At 30.6% G+C, this 15,603-nt stretch overlaps 1 protein-coding gene across 1 annotated transcript in view; it reads right to left on the reverse strand.

Annotated features, from left to right (window-relative positions):
* Window positions 1-2,507, reverse strand: part of LOC119670334 — a 26,124-nt gene extending 23,617 nt beyond the window's left edge. Inside the window, exons 1-4 of the mRNA XM_038080599.1 lie at window positions 2,256-2,507; window positions 1,613-1,812; window positions 1,290-1,467; window positions 1,048-1,231 (exon numbers count right to left, since the gene is read on the reverse strand). Of these exons, the coding sequence (XP_037936527.1) occupies window positions 1,048-1,231; window positions 1,290-1,467; window positions 1,613-1,812; window positions 2,256-2,436 (743 nt within the window). The 5' untranslated portion in view covers window positions 2,437-2,507. The remainder of the gene's footprint in view (window positions 1-1,047; window positions 1,232-1,289; window positions 1,468-1,612; window positions 1,813-2,255) is intronic.
* Window positions 2,508-15,603: the final 13,096 nt, after the last annotated feature.

Here is a 15,603-nt window from a genome sequence, read left to right on the forward strand (position 1 = left end):
ATTTTTAGAGTTTGTGTACTTTTCACGAAGGTAGTGCTCATTATAACGATCTTTTCACGAAGGTAGTGCTCATTTTAGTTAGCTTTTGCCAAAGGTAGTGGCCTTTTTAGTGATCATTTTCCTAAGGTAGTGGTTTTTTAGCGTTTGTCGAACAAAACGATTTGGAAATGTTTTTAATGTGCATTGTTGTTGCTACGTTTGCATAAGAAGAAGAAAAAATTTTGTTTGCATTTGTATTGCATGTATTTTGTTTGTGTTTTTAAATAAAGATAGTTTTTTTGCCTTTTATTGGCATTATAAATATAATATGAATCATTCAATCGCAATAAAATATTAAATCTATGTAATTCATCCCCTAATATTAAATATGCATCAATAAATGCATACGCAATATCTTTATTTAAAAACACAAACAAAATACATGCAATACAAATGCAAACAAAATTTTTTCTTCTTCTTATGCAAACGTAGCAACAACAATGCACATTAAAAACGTTTCCAAATCGTTTTGTTCGACAAACGCTAAAAAACCACTACCTTAGGAAAATGATCACTAAAAAGGCCACTACCTTCGGCAAAAGATAACTAAAATGAGCACTACCTTCGTGAAAAGATCGTTATAATGAGCACTACCTTCGTGAAAAGTACACAAACTCTAAAAATTGTTGAATTGTTTCGGACTTTTTTTAATGTACTGTTCGTTTAGTGTTTTGTAACAAAGATGACAAACAGTACACTATGTTTTGTACTTTAGTGTTTGTTTTCGTTCACTGGTTTTAAGACACATATTGTATTAAAGCTCCAATTCTTTGTAAAATTATTTATTCAAGCAATACTTTGTTGACTTCCTATATATTATTTGTAGATTTATACATGTCTCTTTTCTGGATTGTAATTAACTGAATGTAAAATCGTGATTTGTGATATCCCTATCATAAGTTGTTCTGTTATAAGAATAGCTGTAGAAAAGAATCTAGAGTACTATAGATTCTTTGGCTGCAGTGTTAGTGATACCCACGTATAGTCTATAGAATATCAAAAACTTACCGGCGCTTGTAATCTATTTTAGCATCCTTAATTGTGATATTTGCATCTGTTGGAAAAAAGGTAGCATCATAAAAATTTAATCCATTTTGTAGAAGTATATTATATTCATCCACTGAAGCTAAAGTAATTCGAATAACTGCGAGAGGTAATACCTTTCGTTCAGGTCGCTCACTTCTTCCTGTTTCTGTATTTTATATATATGAAATAATATGAACTTCAATTGCATCATATAATTATCGTACCATCGACACTTTTTTCAGTTGGTGAAGCAGGTGACTGAGTATTTAAATGTATTCTTACAACTTCGACTACTGAATCAAATTTATACAGTGCATGTCTTAAGTCCTCTACAGGCAAGTCTTCTGGAACTTCTAAGGCATAGAGAGTAAACGTTTTACGTGGACGACATGGAATTGCAATCTATGAATTTATTCATAACTTAATTTAAAATGTTTTTAGAATGTAATTGTAAAGAAACTGTAAAGACGATTTATTTAAACAAATTATGAGAAACAGATAATATATATTATCTGCTGTTAAAAATAAGCGTAAAAGATCGACTTACTTTTCTGTAAAACCTAGCACCTGTTACTTTATGAAATCCTTTTTTTATTACTGATTGATAGTCATCAGGATGCGAAAATTTAAACAGGATCCCTGTAGCGGTTTTCGTTAAACTAAAATATCCTTTAATACTCATCTTTTCGCATATCACAGCTGCTCTTTCAATCGATAACTCATATGAAGGTGTTAACAAAAATGCACCTGTATGTATAAATAATTTCTACACATATTAAATAAACTATTAAACAATAAAATTTCACTTATTTTATTTTTTGAAGTTAAGAAAGCAAAGTATAATTAAATATATTTAAAAGCACTATGCGTAAATTTGGTGTGTGAACTAAGGACATATTTAACTAAATTTAATTAATAAAGTCATCATTCACCTTAAGCAGTCATACTTATATTCATGAACTTCAAATATTGCGTTGAAGTAAGTTTTGGTTCTTATAAAAAATATTATAAGTCAATAATTAAGTCAATTAGTTAACATAACGTCTGCAAAAATTGTAATTTCTTCGATCATGCATTGGATCATATTGGTGCAATAATATTTTTTTCAGCATAAATTTACTAAAATTTGATTGTTTTTAAAGAAAAACAATATATTGCTTCAATATATTATATATAAACTGCAGTCGCACCTTTTGTTAAAAACTTGTCTGTAGTCGAAACATCAGAATGAAAATCATCTTCCTTATTCCAGTTCGGATCAGCAGAAATTTTTTGTGCTGTTAGTTTAGTGACTAATCCACTAAGATTTAATTTTCGTTGAAATTCAGTGTTCTGACATTCTTTTTCAGATATGTTCCCAATACAAGACATTATTATATTATAAATTACTTCACCGTATAAACTTAACACGTGCTTAACGAGAATCCAACGCTTGAGTAACTAAAAAGTCTTTAATTTTCACCTTTTTATAGAAATAAGAGGGTGTGTATTCTGAAATGTATTAAACACATACTCGTACATGTCTAACTTATATGAGTTATTAACCGACAAAAAAATATATGATGTAAAATCATGTTTTTATAAAAAAATACAGTATTTTAAATTTGTTAAGATGTTTGTAACTTAGTGAAAGAGTTCTGAAATCATACAAGATTATCCAGAAAGTAAATATAAATAAAATACATGTGTAACTAAGATTTCGATTAAATTTTTGTTACAAGATATTGTTTGTACTTTGCCATTAGATGAAAACTATACATTATTTAAATGTCCTTTACAAAACATTTAACATCACTTGAGGTAATTTTTTATCACTTGTAGGCATATGGCGAATAATATCTTAGCAATAACTTGATGGATGTTTACAGTGTCGAGAGTTTGAGTTTGTGTAACCCCGCAAAAAGTTAATTGTCGAAAAAATTTATGACCTTGGTAAATTAAAAACATGAAATTACACCTAAAAATTTCTCAAGCAACAACACCGAATGGATATTAAATTTATAAAAAAAATTTGGTGATCATGTAGTCGTAGAGATCACAATTGTGGGGTTTTTGTTCTTTATTTTGCAATACATCGGCTTTTTTTTTTGATGTAATAGTCTTTTGAAAGTTAATTGTTGATTTGCATTGCCCCAGGTGCGGCAATTTTGTTTGCTGACAATTTTTGTAAGCGAAAAATGAGTCATTCAAGCGCCATCCTCTTTTTCACTTTAACAAACAGCAGCAATATATTGAAGGGGTACACTTTGCAGATGGAATATCAAAAATACCTATAAAAATATATCTACTAAAAAGTTATTATTTTATTTCCATTTCAAATAATTTTTTTATTGCATATTCTGAAATAACCATTAAAAAAAGTAGCAGGAGTTGCATTTATGTGGTCATCCTCTAACATGATTGTATTGCACCTGATAGAACCTACTACAATAATTCCTAATAATTTCTACATTGTTTTTAAGTTACAGTCAACTTAGTTTGGTTCAGGGGCTCTCTGTTACTATATGCAGATCATATAATTTTAAAAATATACTCGCTTGTTTACCCACTAATATCTTCATTGCATTTTCCGTCGAAAAAAACAATTTTCATGTAATATAGGTATATAGACGAAGAAATTTTATTGTCAAATTTCAAATTGTTTAATTATAATATAACTAAGTGCAAAGGGTATTCATGTTTCGGTTTTTTTTGTTTCAAAACATATCCAAATTTGTTATAAATCAAGGTGAGCATTAAGCAAATAAAAATTATTTCTGTCACAAAATTTTTGTTTCCGATTTCCATATTAAATGTAACTTAACAATGTACGCCAAACATATGAGATTTTGAAACATGGATATACATTTATGCATATGGGAAAATCAACTCACAATGTAATTAAATAAATATAAAACATTTTTCAATAATAAAAAATTTAGAATGAGGTGCCGTTTGCTTCAAACCAAAATTAATATTTTGATAGTAGTATTGTATGCTCTTATACAAACAATAAAGATACAAGAATTGTAGAAACCATATTGCTTGTTATAATTGGCATGAGAGTACTCAACACAACTCAAGAGGACATAGCTTCGTATTGTACCACACAATTATCAAAAAAATTATTCATAACTTAAAATTGTACTCGTGTTACTGAATGCAGTTATTTAAAGAGCATTCAGCCTTTACCATTAGTAAAACGTTGAGTATTCTAGAGTGATTTAAAAATCATTTAACAATAATGGTACATAATGGTCCAAACTGTAGCGTTTATTATCTGGGGATAGGGCTGAGCTATTTTCAGTACCAGACTGTTTTTCGATTGACTTCGATTGACGAAACACATGTAAAACAATTTTTTCACTTAATATAATTTCATTGGCTCTTGTTTCAACCTACTTAGAACTGAATACAATAAAAATAAAAAGGGTAACGACTCCTAACGGAACAGAACACCGCGAGTTGATTTTTTGTGAAAAAAGTAATTTTTGACACAGTGATCTCCTCTCATCATCCTCCTGGTGATGAGAAAGGATACCTTACCGTAACTGTAGGAACAAACCAGCTCTTTAGCCTAATCGTTACCTAGAATGTCGCGAGATCTAGTTGTAGACCAACTTAATTCACAATATGGCTCCAGTCCACAAAGTTAAATGGCAGATCTTGACTGCGCAAGATTGTCCTTAGACTCAATATCAGGCACCCAGCACCCAGAAATGAGGACTTTGAATTTTCTGCAGACACGAACTTAGGACTGCCGAGAATTCCGTGCATACTGATAAAAGGGTGTAGCTCAGCTGCACTTAAAGGTGCTTTTTTTTTAATAAAGAGATGCAGGAGGGTAATGGACTCCACTATGAACTCCAGTGCTGTAGTACAGATACGAATAGTTCGTATCATAGTGAAACATGTGATTCCTTGCAGTTTATTATATTTGAATAATGCATAATTTTGTTGTGTTTTATCCCACTATACAGGAGCTACATAGGGTACAATGAGTCTGACCATTGTGCGGTATAGCCACAATAGAATTCTGGGATTTATGCTCCAGGTTTTACTGTAAGAGTTTCTGTACATCCACATGACTCGGGTGGGTTTGGCAATTATTATTCAGGTGAGTGTTTATCTAGGACGCTCATCTGAGGATTCCTGAGCCATATCTTTTATAAATAGGGACCCAATATTCAGTTTATTTCTTCTAAAAAATGGCACAAACACTGCTCTTTTTGGGTTAATATTAAAACCTTCTTTTGTACACCAGTTCAAAACTTTTTATAGAGCCGCCTGCATTACGTCAGTAAACGTGGCATCATATTTACCAGAAACAATGATTGTCAGATCATCTGCATAAGCTATAGAATTGTATCTAGATTGCTTAAGTTTAATGTTTAATTTAATTTATTTATCTTTCCAGTTTAGCAATGGCGAAAGACCCAGAAATGCACATTAAGCAATCTCTTTAGATTGAAAGATGCTTTGAGTTTTGCTCACCAAATGATACAGCGCGATCTCCGTAGATTTGTCTTATGAGTAGGCAAATTAGGTGGAGTGGATAGGCACAGTTGGCTCCAGTTTATTTCATATGTCCACATCAATCAGTCTTTCAATGGTTTTCAGTAAGGTAAGACTAATAGGTCTAAGAGACTTTGGGTGGTCCATGGGTTTATTACCAAGTTTAGGAATAAATATGATGTTCACTCCTCTCCAGCAGTGACAAATGTAACTCATAGTAAAATAAACCCGTGCATTTCTGTAGTAACGCAGGACGGATACCATTGCCTCCAGACGCCTTAATTATTGAAGGAGCTGATCGCCCAATTTACCTTGTTTCATTCAAAAATAGTACCAGATAGTGCATCTTCCTGATATGTGGGAGCAATATCTTTTCTGTTTGATTGTGATATTGTTGCTTTACGGAGCCAGACAAGCGTGTTTGCAAGAGAAACTCGAAAGTAAAGGAGAGGTGATAAGTGATAAAGGAAAGTTGTTCTTAAAAGATCCACATCATTTGTTGTGACCTTATTTAAAGCCTTGTGTAGTCTAGCTGCTTCAGGCAACTTCTCAATACTTTCACAATAGCTACGCCAGGTAGTCTACTTTGACTATCTGATTGATTTGTTGTACTCAGTAAGCGTAACACTACATTGGTTCCACCTTCCACAGCGTTTTGTCCTATGGAATAAGTTCCTTACTAGTTTGTGCTTATTAGCTAGTTGCAAATTCCACCAAAGACCCTTGCCTATAATTGTGGCGTTTCCGGCAACAGTGAAAAAATGTTTGTAATATCTCATCTAAACTCATCGATCTCATCAAGTTGATGATCACAGCAACAGCCTAGCTAGAGAAAAGTTTAAGGAATACACTAAGTCGTGATACCTATGTCAATCGGTTTTCTTAGGCCGGTAGATGGACTGTTTTTTGCTGTTGAAAATTTCGAACCTGATACATTGATGGGCAGAGTTAGATACGTCGTTTGACACTCGTCAATTCCATAAAGATTCTTCAATTCCTCTATAATTCCTGCTCCTACACTGCCATTTTCCATTTTAGACCCATCAGTGTACCATAATTGAGAGTTCAGTTTTAAGATTATTTCATTGTTTCTCCAAGTTAATCGGTCACTGATGGCCACTTCGAATTCTTTATAAAAAGCTAATCTTCTATTCATCTTATAAAAGGTCTTATCAAAGCACTCGAGGTGCCAAAATATACGTTCTTTCAGACACCCAAGTTGCTCTAAAATCTTTAGCAAAATCTTCATTCCAATCAAAATTGGTCTGGGAATGCTTTCAACTTCTCAATACCATAGCAACGAGGAACTATGTTACTCCTATGTGGGTACAGGGACATGAAGGACATGATGACAATGAAATAGCAGACTCCCTAGTAAAGAAGGGTGCATGTACTCCTTTCATTGGTCCAGAGCCTTTCTTCGGGGTAACAAATAGCTTCACAAAAACCCTTATTATGTGAACGAGAAAAACAACATCTACTTGAACACTGGATAGCGTAAACACGGATGCGACAGTCAAGAAGATTCATTGATTCCGAACTCATGAAAGTTGATGCTAACCTTAACAGAAATGTTATTAAAATCTACACTGAACTTTTTACATGACATTATAGACTTAATTAACACATGAAGATTATAGGTGCGGTAGAAAGTGACTCCTGTCGACTCTGTAATAAGGAGAAGGAGACATCAGAACATTCGGGGTCCATTCATAGCCTATTATTTAATAATAATATTAGTTTCTACTAACTCTATTTACGAATTAAGATGGTTTTAATATATCGATTCGAAACTCACCCCTTGCACAATGTTTCATAGTATCACGTCCAAGGTGCTTTTTTCACCAGAATTCAAATTTACTTTTAAAGATTTTTTTAAAGTTTTGACAAAATGTTCGGCCAGCCCATTTGTAGCTGGAAACTTTGGAGTTATAAAAATGGGTCCCATATCGCTTGCTATAGTATCCACTACGCCATATCTACAAAATACTTCTTAAAGATGTTTTTCGAAAAGTAGCCTTTTATATTAACCCGGTAATGCCCAGATTAATTTTTGTGGCAGGTTTTGTTAATAAGACATACATTAGTGTATTTTGACTTCTTGACTGATGTCAATGATTTCAATTTTTTGATTCGTGTTGACACTTTTTCAGAAAATGTGAAAAACCTGCGTTACCATATGGTAACCGTGGGTCGCCCATGGTACGTGTTTATTTAAAAGGAAACGGGTTTTCTTTTCCTTTTTTCCTTTAAAAATATGAAAAAGAAAGACGAAGAAGAAGTATGAAAAAGTAATGCATTTTTATTAAGAAAATCTGCAGGGAAGTAGAAAATTGTTGAAATTGAATGAAAATGAACTGTTTTATGAGTCAAAATCCTTCATGGTTTTATATGATAGATCGAAAAACATTTGACACAAAGGCCCTGTTGCACCAACACTTTTCATTTTTCACTTTGCAAATTTTTATGAGTTTGAGTTTTTGAGCATTTTTCTCTCATTGAGAACATAAAGCATTAATTTGAGAATTGAGTTATGCAAAGTTTTGAAAACACTCAAAAAATGCAAAGCGTTGCACCAAAGTACTTTTCAATGAAAAGAAAAGTGAAATATTTGACAAAAAACTGCTTTCTTTGCAGTTTCTGTTGCACCAACACTTTTTACTTTGCGCTTTGCAAAAGTAAACTGCAAAACTTTTCAAAAAAACTGCAAATGATTAATTCACTTTGCAAATTTTGCAAAGTGATTTCTTTCAATGCGTAAAATGAAAGAAATCATTAATAAATAAATAAAAATAGTTTTAAAAAAATAGAAATAGAAAATTAGTTGAAGCAAATATTATTGCTGTTTTTGAAATAAATTTAGTTGCAATAATTAAAGGGATATATTACCGAACAATACTTTTAAATTGTGAATTAAAGAGTTCAGTTTCTAAAAATAATTTATAATACATTTAATATAAATATTTTATGTGAATTATTGTTTAAGCATGAACACTTATTTATTATAATGATCAGTTTATTATTATTATAAGTCTGTTATCGTTCAAATTCTCCGAATTATGAACTAAGAAAAAACATGGGTAAAAAATATCCTATAATAGCTAACATTGTAACATTTTTAAATATCTAATTATCCGTATCTAATTATGATAATAAAAATGTATTTCTAAAGACAATAGAAGAAAAAATCACAAGTGCCTGGACTTGCGTCGTTTTTTGAACCTTGTTTGAAATGTAATTAAAAATAATATAGTTCACTAAAATTAGTGATAACAGACAACATATTATTTTAACGTTGATAGTAAAATTAGTTAAGTCAGTTTTAAGGTAATTTTGTATAAATTAAAAAAAATGTTCTAAATAAAATCAATAATTTAGGCCCTTTATGCGTAGGTTTCTTTTGTATTAGGATAATACACAGCGACAAGTAAACAATACTTTAATAACTTATAATATTTTAAAATTAAATAATAATGACAGATTTTCAACTAAATTTTTATATAAAAGCAACTTATTATATTTGTTAACTTTGTTTTTCAATATAATTGTTGTTAAAACAACTCATACTCATACTCCTTACATATAAATTCTTTTTCTATAACTTTTCAAACAGCAAAATAAATTAAAAGCATAAAAATTGTCTCTATGGATATACACAACTTCTTTATCTACGATTCAATGTCAATAAAAGAAATCATATACAAAAATTTTGTGTTTTGTATTAATATATAACATATAATTGTACTAAAATTATACAAATATTACAAATTATAATAAAATAAATTATTAAAATAAAATATTATTTTAAAAACTTTTATTTTAAACAAAAATTAAACTCATAAGTACATACTATGCATAAATCATGTACTCATAGCATCAAAATATCAAACAAACAAAAAACAAGTATACATACAGAAACGAAATGCTTTCAAAAACCAATGCAAAATGAAAGTGATATAATTTTTTGGTGCAAGACTTTGCAGTGAAATTTTTATTTGCAAAGTACAAAGTAAATTATGTTAAGTCTTTGGTGCAACGCTTTTCACTTTTACTTTGCAAAAAAAAGTCACTCATAAATTTTGCAAAGTGAAAAGTGAAAAGTGTTGGTGCAACAGGGCCAAAGTCGAACGTTGGTATTGCCCCAAATTTTGGTCAAATCTGTTCACACTACACATATATTTGTTATATTCTGTGATCGCACAAGAGCGATACATTTGTTTTGCTTTTGTGCTGTTTCGAATAAACGTACACTATTGATTTGGGATGTTCATCTTCTTCTCCATCGAAATTTTGCATATGTCAACTGTTAGCCACTACAATTTTACATATAGATTTTAAGTTGGGAAAACATTGTCTGGAATGTCACCAGCTACCTCTTTACCATCGTCTTCACCAGAAATATTTCCATCTATAGGTAGCTCAATATAAATTGAGGTGGCGTGATTAATAAGCTAGTTTTCTTCATCTTCTGTTATCTGATCAATATAATCAAATACTTTTTATAAAGATAGACCACTATAAAATGGTATAATATATAAAATGTTAACTGAATAACGTAATATTTCTAGAAAAAATGCCCTGGATACAAAAAAAAATACACTGACAATGAAATAAAACCGTAGTTTTTTTCATAAAAGACACGTACCCTAGGCGACCCACGATTACCATATGGTAACGCCTGAAGTGAATCGTTAAAAAATTATGCAAAAAAAATAATTTTGCCGAATAATTTTGATTTAAATTTTGTAAGGATGGAAATTTGTTACCCAATTTCCTCCTACATATATTCATATCGTTTAATGTAAAGTAAGATCTAAAGAAAAAAAATGAATTTAATAAATTATTGTTTAAAAAACTTAAAAAAATGTACCAACATACCAAAACCCACCTCGTACACGCATATTTGCAATACACTCACTGAATTAATTTAATCTGTAAATATTGAAATCAATTAATTAAATACCTAAATAACAAATAAACAAAATACGTACCACATTTTCTTTATTTTCACTTTGTTTTATTAAATATATTTAAATAATTTTATTTTTTAAATTAAAAAATTACAAAACTACAAAACACAGAAACAACCAAACCAGAATTGTCAAAAATTTTCGTCGTGGAAGATATTCGAAAATAACAAGAAGAGAGTGCAAAGAAATAAAATATGCATTTGAGTACCGCATGCAAGATGAGACAGCAGATTACCAAACAAATAAATAAACAAAAGATCACCAAAACCAGCTGTAAAAAAAAATGATGCGCTACACAAAAGCTCGGTCAAATGTGTATATAAGACGCGCATTTTACTTATGCGAACACTTGGTTTATAATTTCTAAGGCACATATAACTGAGAATAGCAAATCGAACTAAAGAATACTTTCTATAGCAGAAGTGTTCAACGAAGGAATAATCATATAGAATTACAAAGACACGACAGGCGGTATAACGTCAACTGAGCCAAAAGTGATTTCTCATAATAAACGTAAGAATACTTTCTATAGCAGAAGCATTCAACGAAGAAATAGTTGTATAAAATTACAAAGACACGACGGGCGGTATATCGTCGACTGAGTCTAAAATAGTTCCCTATTAAGCAAATTCCTAAGTCATAAGCAAATTCTTTTAAATACACCTTTCTGTTCTAAATTTTCATACATAAATATTCTGTATTAAATTGTAATTAACTATACTTAATGAACTTTACGTAATAAAAATATTTAAATAAAACATACTTAAAAGGCATTATAATTTTGAATATTTGGGTTACAAATAAAATTTTTTGTGACGATCCTGGAGAGACTGATGATACCCCAGCAAATCGAAACGAACCCCAAGGAAGAGTCGTCACAATTTTATAGTTTATTTCAATAATCCGGATCCAGCCAAAAAAATAAATATTTTATAGCCGTTTATTACCGATGTGCCATATCGAAATAAAAAATTTTTCAATTTTTTTTTTGCACTTCACTTTGACTTGCGATAACTACGGTATGCCCACATACACTGTCATAAAATAAGTTTGTTGAAGTGATGCAACTTTCCCGCGTAAAATAACGTATAAACCATGCCTGTAGGTGTTATAATATATATGTTACGCATGTTTATGTAACGCCTTAATTTGCGTTACCATATGGTAATCGTGGGTTATTTTTTTTTTTTGCAGTAGGTGAAAAGCATCGAAAGCCAGAGTGTGAGACTTTAACCCACTAAAACCACCTCTTAGTGGATTTCCAGAGCAATTTGGAAACTTCATTCCATTAATCATGGGAGAGAGGAATAAGAAAATAGATTTAATACCTAGTGAATTAGGCTCATCTAAATCATAAAGCAAGGGCATGAACTAGGTACGAAGGGCGATATAGAAGGGGGAGGGGTTACGGCTAACTAGCAGGGGTGGAATCAACAATATACTTTGTGATTAGGGTCACGAAAACCGCGGCTATGTAAAGGGATAGTGGAAAGGTTATGGTCCACTTCATCGAAGTAGTGGGTCAGGTATTGGGGGCTTACAGCGCAATGCTAGAACAAGGTTGTTGTGATAAGTAGGGTGTGCAACTACCGGTTTGGCCAAACTTACATATTATTTAGAATTGGCCCGGAAATTAAGTATCGTGTTACAAAACTGTAACAGCGTACTATGCTGAAGGCACTGGTCCTACAACGTGAACGTGGAATGTGCTGATACTACGAAACGTGCCCAGCGAACACGTTACTTTTGAAGCTGATACAAAGAGTGAAAAGTTTTTGTACGATTCGCTCGCTGAACTCCGTGGCTACATGTCGGTATCACTGCTCGGTTAAATTGACACGGGAAAAATCAAGTAAAGTTTTAATGAGTGCAAATTCAGATTGAAAAGGAAGCGGTGAATAAACTGCAAGCATTGAAATGAATGAACTGAATAAATAAATTTTTTTGTTGTTAATAAAAATAACTAATAAAAATTACAAATAATATTAGTTTTTGTGCTAATTACACAGTTGATAAGCTAAGTACAGTAGTCTGAATTTAGTTGCGTGAATTCAATAAATAAAATATGAGAGAATAATTTTAAAAAAATATCTAAACTGCAAAAATATTGGTAAAGCAAAAATTTAAACCGAAACGTAATAAAATAATTTTTCGACACGTGGAATATTTAATTAAATTAAAAGAAACAATTTACTCAAAAGTATTCACATGAATATTAAAGCACCAACAACAGCAGCAGCAACACATGCAACAACAAGTGCAGCAACAACATAACCATCAGCATCAACAACATCAGCAACAACAACAACAGCGTCAACAACAGTAGCATCAACATCAGCTACAACAGCAACGTTCTCTGCTGGAACAACAATACTTAAAATAGTGGCATACTACGACGGGCAGTTCTGAGCAACATAATTCAACGATCGACGGTAGAAGTAGAGACAGCAGTTAGGGATTGCATAAACAAATTAATAAAGGTATCCATATCCCTTAACATCATGCGTTTTATTTATAACCCCGTAGGACCACGACATTTTGGCGCAGCCGGTAGGATGCAGGTAAACAACAATTAAAATTTATAATTTATTATTAATTTATAATTTATTATTAATTTGTAATATATATGAATTATAGTTTTTTTTGTTTGTTCTTGCATTCTTCATTAAATTGAAAAAATATTTAGTAGGAATACATTTTTTTTTTAGGTAAAGATATTTTAAAAAAAAAATAATAAAAATTCCTAAATAAAGATATTTCTATGTAGAGATAGAATGTTTGCGGTTGTTTGTGACAATTTTGTCAATTGACATGAATTATCTCGTTTTTTTTTTGGGGCTAAATGTGTAACAGTAGCCGCACACAAGTTTTGGTGTTTGTTTGTTTCTTTTTATTGTGCTTACTATTTTTTTTAGCCGTGAACGTTAGCAGTGAACAGTGACGGTATGTAAATGCAAGCATATAGTATTTTTATACTAGTTCTGTTACATAGTTTACGCTAAGTTCAAATTCTAAGAAGTTTTTTTTTGTTATAAATGTTCAAATGTGAGTGGCTGAGTTTAGCAATTCTAAGTTTTTTGTTGTACTTGTATTTTTTTATATTAATAATAATATAAAAAGAAACATTAAAAGTTAAGGTTTGATATTAAAATAATACAAATTTATACACAATATATAATATATAAATATATAAATATATATATATATATATATCTAATATATATAGATATATATACATATATATATATATATATATATAATATATATATATATATATAGTATATATACATATATATTAGGGTGGCCGTAATATGTATGGGGGCAAAAAAATGTGTTCGAATTTTAGATGCCACCCCCTAAATTTATTTGAATACTCAAAAAACTACTAAATGTGAAGTTTTAGACTAATCGGATAATGTTTAGAGGTCGCTCATCGACCTTAAACTTCGGAAAAATGCCATTTTTTCACTTTTTTCAAATTTCTTCGCTCCCATCTCGCGTATTTTTCACCTTTGACTATTTGTACCAAATTAATATTATTCTTTACCATATTAGCTTTCAAATAAGGTAAAAATCAATCAATTTCGTCCACAATTAACTAAATTATTACTAAAACAAGAAATCATACTAGACGTTTATTGAAGCTTTCAAGAGCAGCATAAATATGGGAGTAAATACGAGTACGTATGAGCGAAAGTACAGTTTCTTGGACACAAAATGGTACAATATAATATTTAAAGAAAATCAAATACTTCCTCATTATATATAATTGTCCACACTTGATTTGAATAATATGCACAAAATAGATTAATAAATATAATAAAAGGAAAGGAGTCCTTAAGTAATTTATTTAAAAAAAATATTATATTTATTTATTATTTGACAAAACTGTTTTAGTATACATTTTAAAAGTCTTTCTATAATCTGTTATTACTTGCAATAAATATTGTTTATTTTGCTCATTTTTACCAAGGGCTCTATTAAATTCTTCGAAAAGTTTTACTCCTCGCTCCGCCGTATCATTAACAGGTCTTATACTGTGAACAATTTTTAACGCGTGTACATAATCTGTATGTTGGTTCCATTTTTCTGGTTCTAGGTTCAAGAAATCTGTATTTATATTTAATCGCTTAAAAAAGTTAATGGTATTGGCTGTCACAAAATCCTCTAGTGATTTCGATAAAAAATCGGTTACATTCTCCATCTTCAAAAGAATTCGTTTTTCTCCGTCTTTTTTAATATCGTCCACATTGTCGTGGCTTTCATTTTATCACCACTATCTACTTCAACATTCATTGATATAATTTTTTTTAACGTATTTACCATACTTTTTATAATTTTAATTGGAATGTTGTCATCAAAAAATGATAGACCAATGCATTCATCTCATAAATACCATAAATGGTTACACATCTTCTTAATAGCAGCCTCAGATATTGTCTTATCAATACATCTATAATTATACATTTCTTTTATAAAACAAAAATCTTTGTAAGCTGCTTCTGATGCTATAACACATTTGAACCAATATTTTACGTAAACATGTATTATGAACAAACAGATTTCTTTTAGCTTTTGCTCTTCGAAAGATGAACTCATTTCGAAATAAATATATCTTTAAACAGTAAAGGGCTTTGGACATCCAACGAGCATGGTGCATTGGTCCAGGGTCACGGAATATTGGTGATGAACTTTCTCCCAAAGAGATGATAACTAGTTCCAATAGTTCTTTATAGTCTTCTCTGCAAATTGATTTTTGTAGTTCTTTGTAACAAAAAGTTGTTATTTCATCCTTAACACCTAAGAGAATTTCTTTTGTTTACTTAAGGACTCCTTTCCTTTTATTATATTTATTAATCTATTTTGTGCATATTATTCAAATCAAGTGTGGACAATTATATATAATGTGGAAGTATTTGATTTTCTTTAAATATTATATTGTACCATTTTGTGTCCAAGAAACTGTGCTTTCGCTCATACGTACTCGTATTTACTCCCATATTTATGCTGCTCTTGAAAGCTTCAATAAACGTCTAGTATGATTTCTTGTTTTAGTAATAATTTAGTTAATTGT

This window comes from Teleopsis dalmanni, chromosome 1 (genome assembly GCF_002237135.1).
Source record: "Teleopsis dalmanni isolate 2A chromosome 1, ASM223713v2, whole genome shotgun sequence".
Taxonomy (NCBI): domain Eukaryota; kingdom Metazoa; phylum Arthropoda; class Insecta; order Diptera; family Diopsidae; genus Teleopsis; species Teleopsis dalmanni.